Genomic DNA, 22040 nt, shown 5'->3' on the forward strand with positions numbered 1-22040 from the left:
GCATGGCATGGAGAAGGTGGCTAGAAAACATGTTGTTCTTCCTCTCTTGTAACTCTAGAACTCACTGACATTCAGTGAAGGTTCATGTTGGGATATCCAGGGTAGATAAAAAGAAAGGATATCTTCACACCGTGCATAGTTGGAGGTAGTGATGAACCACAACTTGGGTGTCTTTTAAAGAGCATTGGGCAAATCATGGAGGATAAGGCTAGTTATGTTCTTCCTCCATAGTTGGAGAATGTTGCTTCTGAAAACCAATCGCTGGTGGCGCAAGTGCTTTCGGTCCTCCATCTGCAAAACACTTGACTTGCCTTAACAGGGTTTACGCAAGGGTTATAACAAGTATGTGTCGCACTCTGAGCATTTTGAAGTACTTTATCAACTAAGGAGGAGGAGGAGGAATTGCAGCAGTGAGACTCCTCTGTGCCAGGTACTGAAACGAGCTATTTGAATACGCAGCTATATTAAAACAAAAAAATAGTCTGTTGGAGTGAAGTGAAGCAGACAGACGGAAGGAACCTCATTAAACCACCAATGGAATTTGCTACCACAAATTTTAGATTTAATTTTATTTTTACAGCTACTTATACCCTGCCTTTCTGGAAACCATTCCAGTGCATTTTACCATTAAAAAAAATCAATAACATATAACAATTTATTTAAATGATATATAGGAATTCCCAGAGACCAGTTGGTGGTAGATGACCCTGCTGAGAAGGGGACAATCCTAGCTAGCTAGAGCAGGCTGTGTGGTGTTGCTTGCTTTCCTGCTTTTCTCTCCTGGCATCAAGATGTGTCTGCAGTTAGGTAGGGTGGCTTGAAAGGGATTTTAGAAAGTCCATTAAGTGTAGCTCTATCAACAGCTGTTGGTTATACAGGTATCTCTCATCTTACATGGGGGTTATGTTCCTGATCATCGCACATATAAATAAAATCATGTAAAGCCAGAATGCCCCCTGGAAATGTTTAAAAAGAACCAGAAAACTATTAAAAGCCATTTTAAAAAAATCACTGTGCTTAATGGTGAGAGACAAATGTGGCTCTAAATCTTCTGTTTAGTCTTCTTTCCTCTTCCCCTTGCTGGATGCTGCTGCAGATGATATAAGGAGGGGGTGGGGTTGACTGGTAGCCAGAAGAATGCTTGGCTGTGGTTCAGATTCAGAGGTGGGTTTCCTCGGCACATCTGGTGCTGCTGGTTTCTTTGTGAGGAACATTATGATTGACAGCTGCTGCTGCTGCTGTTGTCTCTTGAACTCATCAAACTTTTCCTTGTACATTCTCAAGAGTGTCTGTAATCCCATGGATAATTGTGAAGCTGCGTTCCATGGAGGGGTCAGACTCTGCAATCAAATCATTTGTGTGCTTTAGGACTCCATCTCTTCCACTTCTTCCTGGATGAGGTCAGCAAAGTCATCGCCACCCATGTGCCTGGCCATCTGCATAATGTCCTCTACCTCTGTGGCAATGCTTGGAAATCCCTTGAAACTGGGCATACATTACTCCCACAAGTTCTGCCGGTGTGCATCCACTGTTTTAGCCTTGATTTCATCCACGGCTTGTTTGATGTGGGTGATGCGACGTGCAATGTTAAAAGAATTGCAGTATGCGGTGAGGTCAAGATCCAGATCAGCATCCATCACTGTGATCATCTAGGAGAAGGTGAGCTTCGTGTAAGCAGCCTTGAAGCAGCGAAGCACACCTTGATCCAGTGGGTGGGTGGGTGAGCGAGGTCGTATTGAAGGGGAGGAAGACAATCTCTACCTCGCTGTGTGCAAAGTGGAGTCCATCGGGATGCCCAGGAGCAATGACCACAAGAAGCATCATTTTAAACTGCAGGTGTTTCTCCTCCAGGTAACGTCTCATCTCTGGAATGAAGCCCATAAATGATGAAGTCGCCCAGGCCTTTTTGTTGGATTGCCAAAACACAGGAGCACATTCTTGTTCTTGCCTTTAAGGGCACGGGGTTTTTGAGGGCTGTACAGCCAGCCTGGCTTTATTAAGCGTACAGCCGCATTGCCACAGAGCAGCACAGTCCCTCCATCCTTTGCAGCTTTGAAGCCAGGAGCTTGCTTTTCAGCTTTGGCAATATACGTCCGCTCAGGACTTCCAGAAAAGTCTTGTCTGTGTTGAAGACTTGCTTTGGAAGATATGCCATGACACCCAGCAGCCACTTCAGTTGTGCAAGGTTTTTTGCAGCCTCCTTGTCTTCAGATGCAGCCTCCCCTATCATTCAGACATTCTTCAGGTTGAAGCAGAGCTTAAGGCTGTTAAGCAAACCTGGGCTGGCTTTAAATCCCTTGGCAGGCTGTGGTGGAAGGTTTGAAGTGGTCATCAAAGCTCAGAGCCTTTTGATGCGAGATGTTGCCATCCACAGGAGCATGTTTCTGGTTCATGTATTTCAGCCGCAAGTTCAGTGACTTCTCCATCTTCACCAAAGCCTTGCCGTGCACCTATGCAGTCACTATAATAATAATAATAATTTATTATTTATACCCCGCCCATCTGGCTGGGTTTCCCCAGCCACTCTGGGCGGCTTCCAACTGAATATTAAAAACAATACAGCATTAGACATTAAAAACTTCCCTAAAGAGGGCTGCCTTCAGTTGTCTTTTAAAAGTAAAATAGTTGTTTATTGCCTTGACATCTGCTGGGAGGGCGTTCCACAGGGCAGGCGCCACTACCGAGAAGGCCCTCTGCCTGGTTCCCTGTAACCTTGCTCCTCGCAATGAGGGAACCGCCAGAAGGCCCTCGGCACTGGATCTCAGTGTCCAGTGTCCACTAGTGCACTTGCTGCCGCAGCCCCACCAATCTCCTCTTCACGCACCTTGATGGCACAGATACCGGGCCTGTTCCAGCCAAATTTGTGTGCCACAGTACACACATACTTGTCATCTCTCAAGCGGTCCAGCACAGCCAACTTCTCTTCCAGCGTGGGAGCCACCTCCGTTTCTGAGCAGCTGATTATGACAATGATTATGCCTTACGTTTTAGGGCCATTCTGCAGTCTGAAGCTCTGCCAAGCACCTCCTCAGCACTCCAGGGCAGCTGCCCCTTTTCCCCTTCTCTCTGGCTCCCTTTCCTCCCACGTGCACCATTTTCTTACTTCCTTTCCTGTGTGCACCATTTTTGCGTTGTTCTTAAATTTTTAGAATTATTTTTGGGTGATGTGTATACAGTGTAAAATGCAAGTCACCTGTAATGCATAAAAAGTACCTCTAGGCCAGGCATGTCCAAAGTCCATTTGGGGGGCCTAATCCGGCCCACTGGTCGGTTTAATCTGCCCCTGTGGCAGTTTATTTCCTGGGGTAAAATCCCCCCCCCCAAAGCTGAACAACTTCAAGAACTTTGGGGGTAAAATAGTAAAAAAAGCTCAACAACTTTGTTTGGCCCTCATGCATGTTCACATCAAATCTGGCCCTCTTTGAAAAAAGTTTGGGCACCCCCCTCTAGGCTGAGAAGTGCTGTTCTTCAGCATATAAACTGACAGCCGGGTGTGGGGGAAAGACAGGCTGTAGCCTTCAGAAAACCCGCCTGTCTGCTTCCCAGAGCCACCTGGCTGGCCACACTGCGAAAAGGGATGCTGCACTGCGTTAGGGCTGCTTTTCTCTTTTTGTGAAATGACGGCTACCAATGCCAAGTATTGATAAAACAAGAGCCATTGTGATTTTGATGTCGTCAGTGTTATAGTCTGGTGTGGGGATTTCTTTACAGCCCAAGGGCCACTTTTTATCGTTGGTAACCTTCCAGGGATTGCAATGCAGTGGTGGATATATCCAAAGTGGACAGAACAACAGATGTGACTTAAATCTTTACAGAGGAGACTACATACATTCCAGTTATGGAAATATCAAGGGTTTATATATGCCCGCGATAGGCATCCTTTCAAGATGACTGCAAAGCATTTGAGTGGAGCAGTTTGAAGAAGCAGGGCCTATTCACACCAGTAATTATATACCAGGTTTACTGGAAGATCTTTCCTGACTGGTGCGAATCTCAATGGACTTAAGTTTCTGCAGTCTTGCTTAGAGCAGGGTCTGAAGCCTAACACAAGCAGCAGCTATTTCATCAATTTTGTCCAACTGCGACTGCAGCCATCTGTCTGCTCATCTGCTGCTGAAAAGGTCCCTGTGTGAAGCAAGGTTGCGGCCCACACCGGTTGTTCAACACTTCCGTACATGGGACCTGCATAAAATCCTGATTGCTGTTCAAAAGCCACTGATTGAGTTGCTGCACAAAACATCCCATATCTCCTGAAGTCCATTTTATAGTGTCTGTAACCACAGCCAGGCTGGTTTCTGATTTCAGTGCTTTCCGTGGCATAATAATAATAATAATAATAATAATAATTATTATTATTATTATTATTATTATTTATTTATACCCCGCCCATCTGGGTGGGTTTCCCCAGCCACTCTGGGCGGCTTCCAACTGAATATTAAAAACAATACAGCATTCATTAAACATTAAAAACTTCCCTAAAGAGGGCTGCCTTCAGTTGTCTTTTAAAAGTAAAATAGTTGTTTATTGCCTTGACATCTGCTGGGAGGGCGTTCCACAGGGCAGGCGCCACTACCGAGAAGGCCCTCTGCCTGGTTCCCTGTAGCCTCACTTCTCGCAATGAGGGAACCGCCAGAAGGCCCTCGGCGCTGGATCTCAGTGTCCGGGCAGAACGATGGGGGTGGAGACGCTCCTTCAGGTATACAGGACCGAGGCCGTTTAGGGCTTTAAAGGTCAGCAACCAACACTTTGAATTGTGCTTGGAAACGCATTTTTTACTCGGACTTAGTGGTCATAAGGACTGGTCCTTCCATGTTTATTGTCACATATAATTGCAGTCAGGGTCCTGCCCTAGTTGGGATTAGCTGTTGTCCAGCCCAACAGTCAAACTCCCACTTCATGAGATTGTATGGTTGGCACCGACCTGAAATGTAGATCTGTGCGAATTGTGAGTTGGCCTGTTGGGGACATATTCTGTTAACCAACTGCGACAAAGTATTAAGTGTTGACTACGATCCCTACCTCATTTATGCAATTTTAAGTCCCACCTCAAGGCAAATTTTTAATGCTAAAGTTTCACTTTAGGAAGGAGAATTTTGTTTTACTCTCGCTATTGTTTATTCATAATTGTCTGAGTTTTAGTGCCTGATTTCTGCTTGATAAGTGTGTAGACAGAGGAATGCTGGGATCACTGCCTCCTTCCCATGGTCTCTTCCCTGCCCTCACTCTGCCATTGGGTCTCTTTTCCCCGATTTTTTTTTTATTAGTTTTCACAATATTATAAACAAATGGACAAACACATAAAACAAACATAAATCACAGCCTTATTGAAAATTACAGTTATTAACTTTGTTAAGTGACTTCCTCGCTTCCCCTTGGTTGAATTTCATTGCATGTCCTTTTAACGGTTTTCCAAATCCCAATTCTTATAAAATTTAACTTAGACATTAACATCCTTAAATCTTCACCTTACGGAATTAAACATATTAATTCATCACTTAGCATAAATAAAATCCTAAGCCAATTAAGTATCTGCAAGCTGTTTTCAGTTAATTTGACTTAACAAATTTAGCTAGATAATCATTAAATTTAATCCACTCTTCCTGATACTCCTCCTCCTTCTGGTCGAGGACTCTTCCGGTTAGGTCGGCTAGCTCCGAAAAATCCATCATCTTCATCTGCCATTCTTCTATCGTTGGTAATTCTTGGGTTTTCCACTTTTTAGCTAACAAAATACGGGCAGCAGTTGTGGCATACAAAAATAATTTAACATCTTTCTTTCTACCATTGGGTCTTCAGGCCCATCCCGACAGGCTCACTCACACTACACAGATGTGCATTTCAGGTAGGTGCTAACCATACTTTTCTTGCTATTGTTCCCTAAATTTCTGTTGACATTTTGGTGATCATAATGCTAGAATCTTTACTGTTTCTGCTTCGCCATTTGGAAAATATTCCTTAAAATTAACCACAAAATGGGAATTGGGTTATTATCAGTTTATTTAAAGTAAACAAAAGGAATCTGGGGGAAAAAATCTGCTGGCAAAGTAGTAACAATTACTTTGTAAATATCAACAGCCTTGAAATTGTCGCATATAACAAAATGTGTGGACTATGTAAGCAAACTGGATCTCTTTATTCTTAGAAAGGCATCAATAATAGATTTGTAGCTCAAACAACCTGTTTGTGTTCATGAGGAAGGAGTTACTGCTACATGTTAAAGTTTACAAGCAGCAAGTATGACTTTCGTTAAAATGAAAACAGATCAGTCTTAAACTTGTAAATTTTACTGCTTGTGAAGTTTTTGGAGATTTGAGCAGCCTGTGATCCAACAATATCTAAACTCTGAATGGGGGAATCTTCTTCATGCAATAGAGATAAATGACTTCATTTAGTTATGCTTTAGAGAGATGTCATAGTATACATGAGATCTTCATTCATGCAGAGGTTTCTGTCTTGAACTTTGAGCTCCTTTAAAAAAATATTCCAGCACATTAGCTAATTTAAGAGTTGACAGAAATTGAAAAATACTGATCTGCCCAGTATGCCATCAGTAGTAGAACACTACGGGCTGTACCCAGTTGTGGTTTTGCACTAATTTTTTTACCCATTTAAACATACATTAACTTCTTCTGTTTCCAATTCCAACAAAAGTTGATATGTGTTCACAGTAACATGTTCATAATCAGTACACAGTTGAATTTCAAAGTCCGTCTTTACATCCTCTGTCTTTTTATCCAATTTAAACCTCTCTGCTGATTGCATATAAGAAAACCACTTCAGATTATAACCTTCTACTATTTGTTATACCCTTGTTTGAATTTTATATTCTCCTTGATGCAGTTCTAATAATTCTTGGTATTTTGTCCATTTCTCTTTGCCTCTCATCTCTTTTCTGTAGAAGACTTCTTGTGATGAAATCCATAAAGGTGTCTTTTGGTACAACCCCAAGTTTATATTTATTCTGGATTCTTAATATGGCACTTCTAATAAAGTAACTTTTAAAGTCCACGTTAAATTTAACTTTGTCATACTGCAAATATCCAAGCCATCCGAACCTTGGGTCATGTCCTTCTGCTTCCAGGAGCCTCTTACTTCTCAAGTAAGCGGTGCCCAAACTTTTTTCAAAGAGGGCCAGATCTGATGAAGTGAACATGTGTGAGGGCCAACCTTTTTTTTGGGGGGGGGATTTAAGTTGTTGAGCTTTTTGGGGGGATTTTACCCCAGGAAATAAACTGCCACAGGGACCGGATTAAACCGACTGGCGGGCCAGATTAGGCCCCGAAGCAGACTTTCGACATGCCGAATCCACACTAAACAGCAGGCTGCAAAATAGAATACAGTTTCCCTCACACAAGACCCCCCCCCCAACCAGATTTGTTGTTGTTTAGTCGTTTAGTCGTGTCCGACTCTTCGTGACTCCATGGACCAGAGCACGCCAGGCACTCCTGTCTTCCACTGCCTCCCGCAGTTTGGTCAAACTCATGCTGGTAGCTTCGAGAACACTGTCCAACTATCTCATCCTCTGTCGTCCCCTTCTCCTTGTGCCCTCCATCTTTCCCAACATCAGGGTCTTTTCCAGGGAGTCTTCTCTTCTCATGAGGTGGCCAAAGTCTTGGAGCCTCAGCTTCAGGATCTGTCCTTCCAGTGAGCACTCAGGGCTGATTTCCTTCAGAATGGAGAGGTCTGATCTTCTTGCAGTCCATGGGACTCTCAAGAGTCTCCTCCAGCACCAGAATTCAAAAGCATCAATTCTTCAGCGATCAACCTTCTTTATGGTCCAGCTCTCCAGGTATGGTCCAGGTATAGGAGTGGCTGTACCTGGGCATTAAATGTTGCTGGTTACAGAAGCTGCTTGAGTCTTTAGAATCCAAGAGCCAGGGCTTTTGAGAGGGGGGTGTACATGTACCAAGCCCGAAGCCAGCAGGGCCCCAGACTCTTAGCTTGCTTGCTTGGTTGCTTTCTTTCTTTCTTTCTTTCTTTCTTTCTTTCTTTCTTTCTTTCTTTCTTTCTTTCTTTCTTGTCTTATCAGACCCCTAAAGCAAAACGGCAGGCAAGTCTTAGCTTTTTAAGCAGTTTCTGTGGGCTAAGCTAGCCTTGCTCCTCCTGCCTTTTAGATAATAGGTAGAGTCAGAGCAATGATTGATGGGCGAGTTGTCTGGACACCAGGAATCCCTGGAGTCCTAAAAAGCTGCAGTTTCCCCCTCCTTTGCATTTCATTTCTGGCCAGTGGCTTCTGTCTCTACATTTGTAATCTTGATTTCAGATCGGATACTCTCATTTTCTGCAGATTTCACTACACAGTAAGTGTAGAGGATTGTTAAAGAATCCTCCACCCTATTGGGGGGGGGAAGCATCTGTGAAAAAAATAAATCTGTAAGCATTTTGCTATTTTGGGAGGGCAGGCAGAGAACAAAACCTGTCCTTGTACAAAGATGCATCACTTTGGTTAAAGGAAGCAAAATTTGGTGCATTTTCATGCATTTTGTACCATTTCCTATATCCTTACGACAGCTGTGAGAGGCAGGTTTGCCTGAGAGTTGTTGAGTGGACCATGAGAGGAAGCGAGAAAAAAAGAACGATGACTTAGGTGAGCTTAAAATGTGGAACAGCATATGTTCATTGTGTGTGTGAAGTTGGCAAACTGGTTTTTGTTTCTCTTGCTGTCAAACATTAGGAGTTGAACGTAGCTAATCAAAGTTTGGAGGGGGAATGCCTGCTTTCCCGGTTTTGTGTGTGTTCTCCCCCCCACCCCCTGTGCTATATTATAAATTATGCAGTTAGAGATTTTAATATGCATCAAGTTGCCCCAATGTTTTGTTGCTGTTGTTTTCACAATGTGGAGCAGCGGGGTGGAAAGAAATAATCACTGTGCGCTTCACAATTGGAGGGTTATTGATATCCAGTCTCTTGGTTTGTGGTCTTTTCTCCTATGGAAATGCAGCAGTGGTATGGGGGGGCACTGGCTAAGTTGATTTTATTGTATTTTATAAGTTGTATTTTATTAAATTTCTATACTGCCTTTCATCCAGGGATCACAGGGCTGTAACACAGGAAATTTAGGAAAGTAAATTATGTAATCCCAGCTCCACCTTTAGTGATGACATGATGGCCTGTGCATCTTAGGAGTTGTCCAGGGAGCTTCAGTTGCACAGCAGTTAGGAGTAATTATTTTTAGTAGCAGCCTTCTCTGTTGCCTACTACTCTCCTAAAAGCTGGAATTGGGACCAGTCTTTGTCATAGTGTTGGAAGTGATGCATGTAGAAAATTGAGAAGTGCATGTATTTAAGAGTCTCCAGGTCTTGGTGTAAAAGCCACTCGCCACACCTTCTGGAGTTTGCCTCTTAAATATATATGCTCCAGAAGATTTAGTTTCTTGTGAAACAACAACAAAACCATACATCTATAAAAAAAAAACATACTCAAGAACCAATTAATCTTCAACATGTCTTGCTTCTTCCCACCCATGTTCTGTGTTGGTGGTAAAAGGAAGCATACTTGGTTTCAGTGATATATGTTTAGTCAGAATCTCCTTTCTTGCAACTTGAAACCATTGGTTTGAGTCCTACCCTCCTGAGCAGGAAAAAATAAGATTGTGCCATCTTCCTTGTGACAGCCCTTTGGATATTGGAAGATGACTATCGTCTCTCCTCTCAGGCTCCTCTTTTCCAGGCTAAACACACCCAACTCCTTCAATTATTCCTCATAAGGCTTGGTTTCCAGACCATTGATATTCTTGGTCGCCCTCTTCAGCACACATTCCAGCATCTCAATACACTCCTTAAATTGTGGTGCCCAGAACTGGAGACAGATATCCAGGTGTGGTCTGACTAAGGCAGAATTGAGTGGTACTATTTCTTCCCTTGATCTGGACACTATACTTCCATTGATGCAGCCTAGAATAGCATTAGCTTTTTTGCTTCTGCATCACACTGTTGGCTCATGTTAAGATTGTGGTACACTAAGACCCCTAGATGCTTTTCACATGTATAAAGTGAAGTATCCCCCATCTTACATTTGTGCAACTGGTTCTTCCTTACATTTGTCCCTATTAAAATTCATTTTATTGGCTTAGGCCCAGTTCTCCAATCCGTTAAGGATTCCATTTTGAATCCTGATTCTGTTTTCTGCAGAATTAGCTCCTCCTCTTGCAGAGGTGGTACACAAAAACGGACCTCAGATGATCTCAGGGTCCACCTTAGTTCACTATACACCTGCTAATTGCATAGAATTGCAGTTAGCTTTAATTTGCTGCTGCATTACTCTGTTGACTCATGTTCAGCTTGTGGTCTGCTAAGACCCCTAAATTTTTTTTCTCCTGTAGTACTGACAAGCCTGGTGTCCCCCATCTTATATTTGTTTAGCTGGTTATTCTTGTCTCAGTGATCCACACCTTGGTGTGTCCCCTCCCCCCCGTTGTTGGTTTGCTAGAGATGGATTTCCTAGCTCACTTGGTATTCTAATGACTAGGTTGAGTTGAGGTTCCTTGAAAGATGATTCTTGTGGTGTCTCTGCACATTACAATTATGGCGACAGAAACAATGGATCAAAGTCTCTCGGTATTTACAAAAGAAACAAAAATCCTAATATGCCAATCTCATTTTGGAAACGCTACATGAGGAAGTTGTTCCATTCTGTATATTCTGCAACACATGAGTATTTATGGTCAGTTCAGGCAGTTTTTGTGTGTTCAGACATGTTTTATACCAGGGTGTACAGCAACAAACCAGAAAAAAGTCAGCAAACGACTGTCCTACTGAAAGGGAATAATTTGTTTTGTTTTGAAGGTGGGTGTACCAGGGGGGTATTTTATATAAAATAGGTTGATATAAAATAAAACATATCACCCATTTGCCTGCATTCTTATTGCATTGAGACTGATTTCCTTGGCTGGTGCCACTTCTTTTTAACCTTGTTTTCAACCACAGTGTGCGCTGCTTCGGTTATATAGATCTTAATGTATTCTGTAAATATAGCATGTTTGAGTTTTACATCTGTTTGACTTTATCTTTTGTTTCTGGGATACTGTGAGAGCCAAAAACGCGACATACACATAAAAATGGATTTATGTTTCTACTGCATTTTTCTTTTGTAGTTGTTTCTTCTAATTTGCTAAACTCTCTTAACTTCTGACTGGAGAAATGAGTGGAGAAATGAAACTTCTTCAGAGGCAACAGACAACACTTTCCCCTGACTTTAGAGACTGCCATGAAGGATGCATTCCATAACTTGAATGCAAAGCGGAACACAGCCGTACATCCTTACAGGTGTGTGTGTATCAAACTGTGCTTAAGTTTGAGAACAAACACTGGCTTCATGTTGTTAACAGAAAGCAAACTATAACCGTGTCGATTACTTAATCTGGAACTTAATGGCAGGCAAGTGTCTGGAAAAAACCCAGTGGGAATATTGTGATACTTTAACAGTATAGTAGAGATTTGAAAAATTTGAACAGAGAAGTTCATGGATTATGATGCACCTTCCCCTTTGCAGATGGCTAATAATAATAATAATAATAATAATAATAATAATAATAAATTTATTATTTATACCCACCCCATCTGGCTGGGTTTCCCCAGCCACTCTGGGCGGCTTCTAACTTGAGATTAAAAATACTGTATTTTTCCGTCTATAAGACGCCCCCATGTATAAGACCCCCTTATTTTTAGCGATTTAATTTTAAGAAAATGAGGGGAGATAGCCCAAAGTTGTTGAGCTTCTCCCCCCTCCCCATGCAGCTGTGGGCAGGAAACACTCCGTGGATTGGACATTCCCTGTTTTTTGAAATGATTTTTGAGTCAAAAAACCTCGTCTAATACATGGAAAAATACGGCACGTTAAAACATCAGTCATTGAAAACTTCCCTAAACAGGGCCGTCTTCAGATGTCTTTTAGACTTCGAAGTGCAGGGCCAGTATATTGGTACTTCTTAGGTGGGTGCCATTGCCATTCTAAAAGAAAGATGGTGAGTTCATGGTGAGTTCCGGCAGCTCCTTTTCCCAGAAAAACAGCACCGGTGACATCAAACCTGGTGAACTTGTTAGTAAAAGAAAAAAGTACTTCGTATATAACATTGGCACAGCTAGAATTGAAAGAGGGAGTGGATATTGATAACTCTTGCCTTTCAGAGTGTGAGCAGTGCTCTTATTGTTTCCGTCCATTCCCTCCCACCAGTATGGGGTGGGGAATAATCAATGGGAAAACGAATATTTAACATTTTTTCATGTAAGAAGAAATGGTAGTGGCGATTGACCCTTTTTGTGGCCATGAAAGGTACCTTGTAACAATTGACTGACTTCTCCAATACATAGAAATAGCTTTTTGGTTGGGGAACTATTTTGAGTGTCCTAATACTCCCACTCCTGTTCATTGTAAGCTCATATAAAACATGGAGAAAGAAAAATCCTAGTTCGCTCCTTCCCTCCCCCCATGTTTTTTTTCTTTTTGTTATTTGTTGTAACAGCTTTAGGGGTTGCTTGTGCGTAAGTTGCCGCCGCTCTGGGCTAGGTTGGCTGGTTAAACCATTTCTCGCTGGACAGCCATCCACTCCGTGGCTGTTCAGTCGCTGGCAGAATCCGTCAGTGGGCGTTTCTTAAACCTTTTCCAACATAAAAGTTGTCTGACGCCCAGTCTCCTCCTACTCTCCCTGCACGGAAGTCTTCTGCGCAGGGAGGGCATGGGTAGCGGAGGACCTGTGCTCTCCCCACTGGTGTCCAGTGAAGAGTCCCGGAGCCTGCTCTCTGCTTCCCCCATTGGCCCCCCTCTATCCCTGGTGTTGCGCTGATTTTCTTCCCCAACCGGAGACCTGCCTCTCTCCCTGCTTGGCCCCTCTCCAGCATCGCTGTGGAGTCTCGCCTCCTCCTCTAGTTCTGATGGCAGTTCCCTGACATTTGTATTTTGGGATTTTCAAGCTGAGGATTTTGTGTTTTAGTACACATATTCTGAAGAGAAACATTGCTTTCTGATAAAAACTACAGATTTCTGCCTGCTTATTTTTATTTATTTAAAAAATCAGGTAACTGAAACTGGTAAAATTAGAAACTCAGCAAGTGTAACTGTACTGGAAATTTTAGTTCAAAAGAAACTGCAACATCTAGAATAATCATGATGGATATTTAATAACGAATGTAACCTTTTGTACTGTGATCCAAGTAAATTTGTGAAATGCTTTGGTCAGGGGAAGGCTAGGAGAAGCCACAATTGTCTCTTCAAATAAGCCGGTTCATTACAGGCTTTATTCATCGTACAAGGTAAAGTTATGTTGTGTCTGCTGGTTCGAGGAAAATATATAGGTATAAAAGGAAAATTCCTGGATGCTAAGATGCAGGTTGAAAATCACAAAATATGCAGCAAAGCAAAGCATGGAAAATAGGCTTTAGACCTTTAAAATATGTCTTTCCAAGTGAGTTCCAAATAGTCCCCTCTTCCCTCAGCATAGGAAAAACCAACATGTTAATAAGTTAAAAATGGTTTACCAACAAACTCTCCAAAGTTAAGGTTCATGTGCTTTTCAATACATCACAGAGAAAAGTTGCATAGATTGTAAAACTTGGCTTAGGAAGTGGTAAACCTCTGAGATTATTGGTATAGGAACACAATAATTGCTTGTGAGGGTCATGTTGCTCCAGTTTAGCTTAGCTCCAGCTTAAGCACATGCCGAGTTCATCCGGTAGACTGAAGGGGAACAAAGGCTTGATTACCTAGTCCCTCCCAAGGTGAGCTGAACTTGGCAGCACAGCTTACTCTATGGTCTTAACCCCTTCTGGCATTAATTAGACTTAAGCATGTTGGTTATATGAAGGTGGTTATCCCACAGTAACGTCTGATGTGCATGAACAAATAACTAGCTCTACAAAACTAAAGTTGACAGACTTTCCTGCTTAATATCCTAGCATATAACCCTTCCACTTAAGGGACCCTTGATACTGCTTTTTCCAAAGGATGCATGGGAAGTAACTGACCTTGTACAGCTAACTTTAATTGCAGATAATAGTGAATTGTGTGCTTGCTGAGTCTTCTAGACAATGAGCACCACATATCTATTTTCCTTTTGAGTTCTGTGATTGTCCCCCTCCCCCAATTTTACTTCATGTTTTTGAATGTTAGATCAGGCATTGGTGGCAGGCATATCTGAACTGGTTGTTTAATTTTGATTAGTGTTGCTGGTGGGAATTTTTTATTATTATTATTATTATTATTATTATTATTATTATTAGGGTTCCAAAACAGGTAATGACAACCCACTCGCCCCCCAAAAGCATGCAGAGCAGGAAAAAACAAAATCAGAAGTCAAGGTACAGAGGCACTCCCTACATAAGTATTTAGCAATTACATCCAGTGGAGATGCAAAAAGGGTTATCATGGGTACCCTGTTTCCTGCACAGTAGCAGTAAATGGCTGGTGGGAAATTTTATTTTGTGAGAGGCTGCATATCTACAATTTACTTTATATAAATTTACTTTCCACTGTATACTAGGTCTTAAGCAATACTTCTTCAATTTTTCATTGTGTGTTTTTTCCTAAAATAAAGAGATGTGCTCCTGTTTCTGAAAGGCTTTCGATGAATGGTGGTATATGTGTGTATTGGAAGGACGTCTTGAAAGACTTATCAGAAAACTGACTAAAGGAACATGGGGATTGTGAAGGGTCTTTTCGGCTAGCCTTCCTTTTATTTCCTGAGCACCCTAACAGTGTATGATGGAAAGTCTTCTATTCTCACACTTACTCCTTAGGCCTCCTTAGTTGCAGAAGGACCTCCATGAGTAGCTGCCATTGCGCTGCTTATGTGTCATTTGGAAATAGTAGCAAGGTGTTTCAGCCTCTTGAGTCTTTGGAGCTGGGGTCACCTGCCTATAGCTTCCTGGGAGCTGGTATGGTCCTGATAACAAGAATCTTGTGGCTCCTTAAGGTTTTAAGAGCTGCTGTTGTAGCAGGATCTTTTCTGGATCAGACATGCATCAGGTGAAGTGGCTTTTGGTCTAGAAAAAGTCGTGCTGCAACAAATCTGTTAGTCTTTAAGGCACCACCAGGTTCTTTGTGTCTTTCTGTAGCTGATTTATCATGGCAAGTTTTCTAGACTTTGCCAAAGACAAGGTGTGCAGACATAAAATGCTCCTGAACTACTTTTTCTACTTTATATACTCAAAATAATTTGCATATGAAGCAGAGATCCAGAGAAATCAATATATTTTTTATAATTAACGGACTCTCAAGCCAAAATCAAATGGGGTCATTAAGTAAATAGTTGATTTATTAGATCTATATCTTGGCCTTCCTGAAAAGATCTCATGGTGACATCCGTGGGGTTGTCCCACTTTATTTTTGCAGTAGACCTTGGTTAGGCTGAGAGAAGAGCTTTTCCTAGGTCACACAGTGGGTTTTATGGTGAACAAGTACCGTATTTTTCGCTCTGTAAGACACACTTTTTCCCTCCTAGAAAGTAAGGCGAAATGTGTGTGTGTCTTCTGGAGGCAAATGCAGGCTGCGCAGCTATCCCAGAAGCCAGAACAGCGAGAGGGATCGCTGCGCAGCGATCCTTCTTGCTGTTCTGTCTTCTGGGATTCAGAATATTTTTTCCCCTTGTTTTCCTCCTCCAAAAGCTAGGTGCGTCTTATGGTCTGGTGCGTCTTACAGAGCGAAAAATACGGTATTTAACCCAGATTACCTACATGCAACATTTTTGCCATGTTACAACATGCTGGCTCTCAAGTTTGTGGGAATGTTTCATGTGTTTTCTTGATCTGGACTAGGCGTTTAGTCCTTTCTGTTTCTGATTTCTTTCCCCTCATTCTGTTTTTTTTGTAACCTTGTTTTTTGTGATCTAAAATAAATGCTAATATTTCAACAGATACAGAGTGACTGAGTCTTAACATTGCTCACTAGTATGCCCATGAAGAGGCATGGCCAAAGTTAATTATGTCTAGAGCAAAATCTGGGCCGTCTGGCTGAGCCAAGCAGGTAGGTAAAGATGTTTTGTTTGTGAAACAAAATAATGTAAGCCAACACATACTTGATTACCAGTATTGCAAAAACCACAGAATCACTCTAGAGGTGATTTTCTAAGGATTTTTTACGTATTGTTGCAGCTATATTTGTAATTTATATTTCCCCCACTCCCTCTTCTATAGGAGTGCAATGTGGCTTTGCCAGTTTAGTAGGCCTTTAGCAAGAAGAATCCACGATTATGGATGCCATAATGATATGCCTTTAAAACACAAACTATTCAGTTGTGTGCTTAGCAGAGGTTCTAGAACTTGTGGCTCCTCTTTTTACAGGCATTTCAATTTGGCATTTCACGAAAGTATACTACTGTACATATGCATGGAAATAAAATTCAGCCTCAAGTAAATCAAAGAGTATATCATATTCAGGGAATGTGTGATTAGATCACTAATCTGTTTTGAGACTACAGCTAGAGATCAGAGATTGAAGAACATCAATAGGAGAGGTAATTTTGTGTGAAATAAAATTTCAGTAACATGGAATTGTGGTCATCCTCTGAACGATGACAGTATAAATATTTGAAGCCTTCTTCTCTGCAAGAGATTATCACTGTTTTCAAGAACAACAGTATTTCTGAACTTCCTATCAGTTGCAGAGATTCCCAGTTTTGTGAGCTTTTATCTCCCATATTTATCTCTGAGGTGATGTTTCAGTTTGCAACTTTGCATTACTAGTACATCCATTGGAATACCATGACATTTTCTTGTTTCAAATAGTGTACCCAGTCATGGCTTAGCTTGCTCAGTCTCTTCTGGTGGTAAATACATACGTCAAGGGAATATTGTGACCTCCAATGTAAAATCTGCTGTTCAGATGTTAAGTTACTGTTAGAGAGCTAGGCTTGTCCAAAACAAATTGTTTTATGAAGTATAATGGTGCCATTTTCTATACAGCCCCTGCATTCTTGAACAGGTGCATATTAATTAAGACACTATTCTCTCTTCAGTGGACGTGTACCATCTGGCTAGAATTAATTAATTTTTTGGAGCATTTCTGGTTGCATGTAAAGAAAGCAGCATTTCACCATCACTTACTTTATTTGAGTTCTCTGTAGAAGATAAACATCTGAAGAAGTTACGGAGAACATGGGATAAAATGAGTCAATAGTGAATCTGCTAAATCCAATTTGAAGAATACTGATAGAATGACTGAGCAGGTTTCCTTAAATGTTTTGCTCTTCCTGGAAGGGGAAAATGCCACCAGAAATAAATAAGTAAAGGCAGAACTGAAGTCCTGGAGGACTTGGACGCTTGTATGGAAGAACAGCGAGGATGGCAAACAGCTGAAGAATTAAAGAAATCTGTCTCTTCTGGATCCCATTTTTAGTCTCCAAAGCGAATGGCATCATGGTTTTTATTATTGTCCAAAATAAGATTAAATACTGGACAAAGCATGTAATGTTCTAAGCAATGTTTCATGCTTGCCACTGTTTGGGAGTGGAAGATTATTTTCTTACTCCAAGCAACATTTTGAAAATACTTAATGAGCTCTCACTTGTGCAAGGTGACTAGAGGTTATTACTACCAGAGTATAATTGGATTACTGCTAATAAATATTTAAAGCCAGATAAAACATGCTTTTTGGTTGGCCTGTAGAGCTGTGTGGTTTTATTTGCAATTTGGCGCACTTAAACTTGGAAGGTGGTGCTTGGCTTTGCATAAGGGGTTGAATAAGAATAAATTTGAAGAACTTAAAATTTACTTGACTAACTTTTTACAAGGAACTTTTATTATTAGTTCATCTAAAAGATTATATGACATGGGGTTGTATCCAGTGCTGCCGTTCTGCTTGTGCAACAGACTTCTACTTGTGCAACAGAAATCCCCCTCTCCTTTCCCCATGCAACCGCAAAATATGGAACAGTTTTTGGGAGCACGCAGGGTGAGGAAGGCCAAGTTCAGTTGTGTGAGCAGTATATCGCTTATACAGTGTGAAATACAACCCTTAGTTTATAAATGAAGGGGGGGGCACACAGACAGAGAGATTCTGAGATTTGTTATTTTGTTGTATGTACAGGCTGCAGGAGCCTGTAATACGGTTTACTTGTAATACGAAAAATTTGTTTCCATGTGTTAATATTCATGGGGTGGACACAGCTGAATCATAGTTTACACGCATTATAGTCCAGGTTTAAAGCTCATTGACTCCATTAAAGGATCTTGCTCAGCAGGATTCAATAACGATTTCGCTGGATATTTTATTTTATTTTTATTTTTATTTATTCACAGCTTGATTGTAAAAACCTCAAAGTGGTTTACAAAAGATATAACAGTAAAATAAAATAAAAATTTTACAACCCAACTTTAAAACATACGAAAGATAAAATACTAAAACAGATTAAAATGACCTTAACTGTTTTAAGCATTTGGACAGGCTTGTCTAAACAGGAATGTTTTTAACAGGCTCTGGGTTAGCTTCTACTAGTCATTTCCTTGGCTATCTAAGCCCAGGCCTGATTGGCAGTAGCTTTCCAAGGCCTCATATTGGGCACGCCTTAAGCAGTTGCTGCCTGTGTACCTAAGCATCAATGTGTGATGCTCAGATAGTGCTAGATTAGGGGAAACTGTAGCATCTGAAAGGTTTTTACGCTCCTCTCATTGCTGTCCTTGAACGTGGTCGTGCAAAGTATTTCTAACTGGTAAATGCTTTTCTGAAACCATAGTTTTGTTTCCTAAAATCTCAAAGGTATTGTTAGCTTGCTTTCACTCATTTCAAATACTTGCATGCTGTTTGGTTGCATTTTGAATTCTGTTTAACAAGCCTCTGTTTCCTTAGCTATTCCAGCCTTATATCAGGCTTTCTAGTTTAGGGCGACTTCTCTGGTGATTCTGTTCTAGGTGTAGTTTTGGAAAGCATGTTACTCTGGTCTACGTAGTAATTACGTTTGAGAATGTTGTTTTTCACTGTTTGATTTATGAACTGCAGGTTGGAATCTGTGAAGGGAGGGTTGGGTGCTCATTGTGTGCCTGAATAGTGAAACACTTAGATGCTGGTACGTGCCAGTACCAAGATGCCTCTTAAGGGCTCTGCAGATACAGCCCCCAGTCATCCACTATGCAACTAACCTTTGTAGAGGCCTTCAGATGCTTCTCACTTGAACTGAATTCAGAGATGAAGTAGTCATGGACATTGCAATTCCATAATTCTTCATGTCTCTGTATTGCTCAGCTGCAAGAGCATTTAGGGCTTAGCATGAGGAAGATTCAACAAAAGCTACTTGAGGTTGTGGCAAACTACAGTCGTACCTTGGATCTTGAACGCCTTGGCTCCCAAACAAATCGGCTCCCAAACGATCGAAACTCGGAAGTGAAGGTTCCAGTTTTCAAACGTTCTTTTGGAAGCTGAATGTCCAATGGTGCTTCCAATTGGATGCAGGAGCTTCATGCAGCCAATCAGAAGCCACGCTTTGGTTTCCAAACGTTTTGGAAGTCAAATGGACAGATTCCATTTGACGTCCAAGGTATGACTGTACTCCAAAAATCTATCTTCGTTCTGCTTCAGGAAGAATGTGGATATCCAGTGTAAATCTTCACTTGAAGCAAAGCTTTAATGTGGCAAATACGGCCAAAACTTCTGAATTATGGTTAGGGATTGAGATGGACTATGCCTGTGCTTCGTTCTCTGTGAAGACCAGATCCAGTAGTGCAGTGTTGTGGCTTTCTGTGGCTTGTTACTACTTAGCTTGTGGCTTTTGTCTTTGCTCCTGAGAGTATAGTAGTTACGGTTTCAAACGGCAGGTAAGTTTGAAAATGTAATAGCAATATGTGCTCAAGGCTGAATCAAGCTAGAAGGAACTCAACATTACAAATTATCAAATTTCATGATTCATATGCAAATTGTTATGCAGAGAGATGTGTGTCTTACTTAGAACAAGTGCATATATGGTGTAGTTTTTCTAGTCTGTTAGATGTCTTGGTTCTTGTTTTTATTTTCTACTTGCCTTTCTCCCTTTATCTTTTCTCAGTCCCTTATAGTTTTGCAGTACCTCCCATATTTTTAGTTTCTTTATGATACCTTTTTGTGTTACCACTGTGGATCGATTGATTTACAAATTATCGGGGGGGGGGGTTGTGTGTGTGTGTGTGTGTATAAATAATAAATATCCCCCCTTTTTCTTTGTACAAAGGTGAGGGGCCATAATTCAGTGGGAGGAAATATGCAAAAAAAAATTTCTCCACATCTCTGAAATGAATGGCATGGGTAGTACTCCCAATGGTATGTGTAAGGTTACTGATAGTACAGTGGTTAAGTACTTAATTCGTTCCGGAGGTCCGTTCTTAACCTGAAACTGTTCTTAACCTGAAGCACCACTTTAGCTAATGGGGCCTCCTGCTGCTGCCATGCCGCCACTGCACAATTTCTGTTCTTATCCTGAAGCAAAGTTCTTAACCTGAAGCACTATTTCTGGGTTAGCGGAGTCTGTAACTTGAAGCGTATGTAACCTGAAGCGTATGTAACCCGAGGTACCACTGTAAGTGAATTACTGGAAATCATTTGAAAAAGCCTGTTTCAGCTGTGGGACCGATAGCAATTTCCTAAACAATACAAAGCTTGATCCCCCTGCTACTTATGAATGAAAAAACACACACAAAAACCAGTGCTTGATTTGCATTCAGTGTATACCCTAATTTTCAAGTTTCACATTTGTGCCCAAACGGTTTGTGTACAACAAATCTGGCTTATGTTTGCACTGGAAAATTTTTTTTATCTTCATTAAGTTCCCTTGGGGTTAGAGTTTTTAAAAACATGAAATCCTAAATAATTCCTTTTTACTTATTACTGAGCATTTTCCTGAGCCCCCTTTCTTTGTTTTTAAAAGTAAATAAATTGTCTGGTGTCATAAGTTACATAGTCGTTCACCTATTCTTGCACTGCTTTTATGGACTGCGGTTTCATACTGTGTCTTAAAACACAGAGGCTGGGAAATAAATTGTGTGTGTGTGTGTTTCTGTGTAAAGAAGAGCTAGGGAAAATTAATCTGATTTACGCTCATGTTCCTAAATTGCCCTATATATCAGACAGGTAAACCTGCATAGGTTAACTTGCATGTTGATGTAAATGCCATGTGTTTCTGTGAACCGTTAAATGTTTTTTCTTTACGTTTTTCTGAACAAGCAAGAATGTAATGTGTTTTTAGTTTTTATAACATAACAGAGAATTCTCCATACAATAAACATCTCCACATCCCACATGATAGCAAGGTACAGACATCAGCCAAATATATCCTGCCACATTTGGGCATGTGTGGCCAGAGGTTGCATGTTGGAATTATTTTCCTGATACATATGCTATAGAGGCACACCATATTTCTACAAAATCATTTTTGTTTGTTGTCCATTCAGTACTGTTGGTCAGTTTTTCCATAAGAGCCAAACTCCAAGTAAGGTCAAGGGTAAAGGGACCCCTGATAATTAGGTCCAGTCATGACCGACTCTGGGGTTGCGGCGCTCATCTCGCTTTATTGGCCGAGGGAGCCGGCGTACAGCTTCCGGGTCATGTGGCCAGCATGACTAAGCCGCTTCTGGTGAACCAGAGCAGCACACGGAAATGCTGTTTACCTTCCTGCCGGAGTGGTACCTATTTGTCTACTTGCACTTTGACGTGCTTTCGAACTGCTAGGTTGGCAGGAGCAGGGACCGAGCAACAGGAGCTCACCCTGTCGCGGGGATCTGAACCACCGACCTTCTGATCGGCAAGTCCTAGGCTCTGTGGTTTAACCCACAGCGCCACCCACGTCCCTCCAAGTAGACAGCTGCAAATTATCCAAATCCTTCCAATTTTGAACAATTAGTAGATGATCTGCAACCAGTAGAAATGCAATCAGTTCTTGCTGGGAAAGGTCATTCTGTTAATTTATTAAAATAGGTTATACTGTAAAACCAGTTGTGGCATACATCAAACAGACTGAAAGACTGCAATCCAGACTCTATAAACCGTAGTGCAAGTCTATCGCATATACAACCCGGCTCCTCTAGCACGGCAGTAATGTTTGAGCATTGATCAGATGACATTTTTGTAGGGTCAAATATTATCTATGTAAG

At 41.4% G+C, this 22040-nt stretch overlaps 1 protein-coding gene across 3 annotated transcripts in view; it reads left to right on the forward strand.

The window, feature by feature from the left end:
• The window catches only part of TSC22D1 (TSC22 domain family member 1), a 71525-nt gene that overhangs the window by 14402 nt on the left and 35083 nt on the right, over window positions 1-22040 (forward strand). The window contains exons 2-3 of one of the 3 annotated variants that reach the window (XR_014548617.1): window positions 11093-11264; window positions 15845-16043. The exons of 1 other annotated variant lie outside the window; for it this stretch is intronic. Coding sequence is in view for 1 of the 2 variants with exons in the window: in XM_083615551.1 (XP_083471677.1) it covers window positions 11206-11264 (59 nt within the window). In the remaining variant the exon portion in view is untranslated. Of the gene's footprint in view, window positions 1-11092; window positions 11265-15844; window positions 16044-22040 lie in introns of those variants that run through there. One more of the 3 variants, XM_083615551.1, reaches the window with a different exon arrangement.

This window comes from Podarcis filfolensis (assembly GCF_964270895.1).
Source record: "Podarcis filfolensis genome assembly, chromosome: 5".
In the NCBI taxonomy this organism is placed as follows: domain Eukaryota; kingdom Metazoa; phylum Chordata; class Lepidosauria; order Squamata; family Lacertidae; genus Podarcis; species Podarcis filfolensis.